The sequence below is a fragment of the Populus alba genome, chromosome 2 (assembly GCF_005239225.2).
Source record: "Populus alba chromosome 2, ASM523922v2, whole genome shotgun sequence".
Classification (NCBI taxonomy): domain Eukaryota; kingdom Viridiplantae; phylum Streptophyta; class Magnoliopsida; order Malpighiales; family Salicaceae; genus Populus; species Populus alba.
The window spans coordinates 17,588,689-17,591,928 of NC_133285.1; the positions used below are offsets into that span (position 1 = coordinate 17,588,689).

The following is a 3,240-nucleotide window of genomic DNA, read 5'->3' on the forward strand; positions in this document are numbered from 1 at the left end:
AGGACTCGGTTTCCAGGCCAGCTCAACCTCCAGATCGGGTTTAATAACTTTGGTTATCATGAAAATATAGCTTTAAAAAATACAATTGAAAAGAAATAAAGTAACGTAATCAGTTAAAAAATTTACAAATAATTTTTTATAAAAAATAAAAAAAATAAAAATATTTAACTGGCGACAAAGCATATGTCACATCTCTAGTGATGGTATGAATGCTACGAAACACCACCTCTCTGGTTTTTATTAATTTGCATCTCTTGTGCGGCATGGGCAACCCACTGCCTTGGGTGAACAAAAGATAATAGATCACTGTAAGGTCCATGCAAAAGCAGCCTAGGAATAACAACAGAAAGACCCAATCCTAATTCTTATGCGCCTGAAAACAAATTAAACTTCTACTGAATAAACAAATTCCATAACATTTGTAAATAAACGCATTTAATGAAAGTGTCATGAATCCAATCAAGAGGAAGAAAAGTCCACCAGCAACCCAGTTAGAATTTCTGGATGACAACAGAGCTAGCTATGCCAGCCTCCTCAATCGTCTGATCCGGATCAGTGAGCTGTTTTGGAGGGAATCCCATTGTCTGCAGTTGATAATTGCTTGCCCCACCTGGCCTTGATGCCTCAATGAAGGCACGAATGTCTCTGATAGTATGGTTTAAGTTGAAGCGAGAAACCAGGCGCGTGCCATCGGCTAACCTGAGCTGAATTGAGGTTGTTGGTGATGAAGAATCCAGTACTAGACCTGGGGTTGGCACTGGAGCAGCCTTGAGAGAAGCAACAGTTGGCTCCGAGGCAGCAGGGACAGTGGTGTCACTGCTGCTACCTAAAGCTCTTCCCACACCTTGGAATGAAACTAGAGGCTTCTCTGGTTCCTGCATAAAAAGAGGATGGTACAATGATGAAAAGATAAATGCAGACAATACAATTTTATTAGGAAAAATAAAGTGGAAAAAGAAGAACTCACGGAGTAGTTTTCCTCTCGCCGCATGAGATCAAGATGCACTTGTGTCCTCCTATCCAATGGTTCAAGCTCTTTTGGACACTCAGACCGCTTGATGCTCTGCACAAGATACATTTGTTTTCCATTAGAGGTTAAACACTGAATGAATTGCAAGTCCTTCCATTATAGGAGCATAAACTTCACGCATCATCCAATGGAAGTTAGATAAAGCAGAATTTACTACGAACTTAAATTCTACTGTTAACCAGAAAAGATATCGCTGAACCAACACAAGTGCATTTGACCATAAAGCACTACCATCACCCCAGAAGTAAGAAAAATACTTGCAGGTAGAGAAATTTAAACCAAATAATTTGATCTACTGCTTTATATAATAAAAAAAAAAATTATAATTTTGCTCATCTGACATAGCTTGCAAATCCAACTAGCACTCCAATAATATAGTACTGTGCTTCAGCACCAATTGCAATGACATTTTACCTTGTTAAATTTACTAGTATTCCTCAAAACCTCATGTATCAGTATCGGCTAGACACCATCTAGAATCATTCATTTCATGTATACTACAATGATTTAAAAGAAAGTTGGCATGGTTAAAAAAATCACCTCCAAAAAGGAGGCATTAGCGGGATCATCAAACCTCCTTAAAGGACCATCATCCACCGTGAACCCGTTCCTCCACAGAGTAACAGCATGATTGACAGCTGCAGGTGGTTGAGAAGCTGATGATATCATTGTATCCCCTGAAAGTAACCTCCCCGTTCCAGGGAAGCTTCTCGAGCTCGAAGACGGCTGATGGTAATCAGCAGGTCTTTCTACAGCACCTGAATGTCGAGCTTGATCAAAAATTCCATCCACATCATAACGTTTGCCAGGGTCTTGAACCAGCATTCCACTGAAAACCAAAAAATTTATAACCAGTTAACATTTTTTTCAACAACAACAACAACAACAATAAATCATGGTTGATTAACACAATAACTGAACTAACCCTAACCCTAACCCAACAATTCAGCTTAATTAATTATAATTGGCTTCCAAATCTTAGGGTTAAATCAAAATTAAAAAATAAATAAATTGAAGTCACCTCTTTTCACCACCAGTATAATACTGCTGCGGCTCGTCATCGTCATCGTCATCACTATCGGACCCAGCATTAGGGGTCCGATTAAGATCAGCAAGCGTTCGGACTCCGCCACGTGTCCGATTAGCGCTGGGCTTCTTACCCCTCGATCTTAGCCGGTAGGGAGCTCGAGACGGGATGGGAGAAGGAGAGCGAGACCGAGACGGAGACAGGGAGGGAGAGTAATTGGGGGAGTGAGACTGAGGAGGGGACGGGGAAGGAGAGGGAGAGGCAGAGTTAACGGGGTGAGAAGGAAGAGGAGGGATTGCAGTTACGGGGGGAGGGGCGGAGTCGTTGTCGAGGAAGGTAGAGACAGCGGAGTCTAGATCCCATTGGTGACTTTCTAAGAAAAAGAGGGCTTCTTGTTTGGAAGAAGAGGTGATCTCGCAGAAAGCATCGACCAAGGCGGTGTTGTTGGTGTCGTTGAGATCGAAATTTGGTGGCTGAGGCGGTGGTGCTGCTGCTGCTCTTGTGTTGTCTTCCATGGATTTACGATTACGGGACTTTCTTTGTGTTTTTTGGGATTAGCGAATGGGTATTGAGACTAAACAGTGACTCGCTGACACTATCTAGTCTCTACCTTTCCTCTTGAGCAAGAAATGTCCATGGGGAAGACAACGGTGCCTATCATCCACGAGGCCCTCTGAAATAAAAATATCCCAATTCTTTCCCCATCTACTAATTTCATTTTCAATTTGTTCCTTGTTAGTTGCGTTTACTGTAAAACGCAGATGATATGTGTTTGGATATATATTAATTATATTTTTATTACTGGAGGTTCCACTCGAAATTGAGACTATAACTTGAAGGCGTGTTTAGCAATGTATTTTAAAAGTATTTTTAATTTTTTTTTTAAATTAATATATTTTTAATTTTTTTAAATTATGTTAATGTGCTGATTTCAAAAATAATTTTTAAAAATAAAAAAATATTATTAACATTCTTTTCTAAGTGAAAAACATTTTGAAAAAAAACTACAACTACATTCCTCAACATACACTTAATTTTTTGAAAAACAATTTGGATTTGCTTTTCAAGGGCGTGTTCTCCTCTCTTCTTCACCGTTCTCCTCTCTCCTTCACCGATAATGCACTGGCTGGTCATTGTCATTTTGCTTCAATTAAAATTTTTTTTCCAAAACTATCGCGTAGGG

At 39.8% G+C, this 3,240-nt stretch overlaps 1 protein-coding gene across 1 annotated transcript; it reads right to left on the reverse strand.

Moving 5' to 3' along the window:
* Nucleotides 1-210: 210 nt before the first annotated feature.
* On the reverse strand, nucleotides 211-2,798 carry LOC118031947 (plant UBX domain-containing protein 4). Its single transcript, XM_035036469.2, has 4 exons — nucleotides 2,052-2,798; nucleotides 1,571-1,859; nucleotides 968-1,063; nucleotides 211-875 (listed from the first exon to the last, which is right to left on the reverse strand). Exons 1-4 carry the CDS (start codon nucleotides 2,570-2,572, stop codon nucleotides 492-494), a joined length of 1,290 nt encoding a protein of 429 aa, XP_034892360.1. The 5' UTR covers nucleotides 2,573-2,798; the 3' UTR covers nucleotides 211-491.
* Nucleotides 2,799-3,240: the final 442 nt, after the last annotated feature.

What these genes read in the sequence shown, in the direction of transcription:
- LOC118031947 (XM_035036469.2), bottom strand. Translation starts at nt 2,572, where the DNA reads ATGGAAGACAACACAAGAGCAGCAGCAGCACCACCGCCTCAGCCACCA. An exon ending in CTAATGCCTCCTTTTTGGAG is followed by an intron (nt 1,064 to 1,570) that starts GTGATTTTTTTA and finishes TATCTTGTGCAG; the next exon opens with AGCATCAAGCGGTCTGAGTG. An exon ending in GGCGAGAGGAAAACTACTCC is followed by an intron (nt 876 to 967) that starts GTGAGTTCTTCT and finishes CTTTTTATGCAG; the next exon opens with GAACCAGAGAAGCCTCTAGT.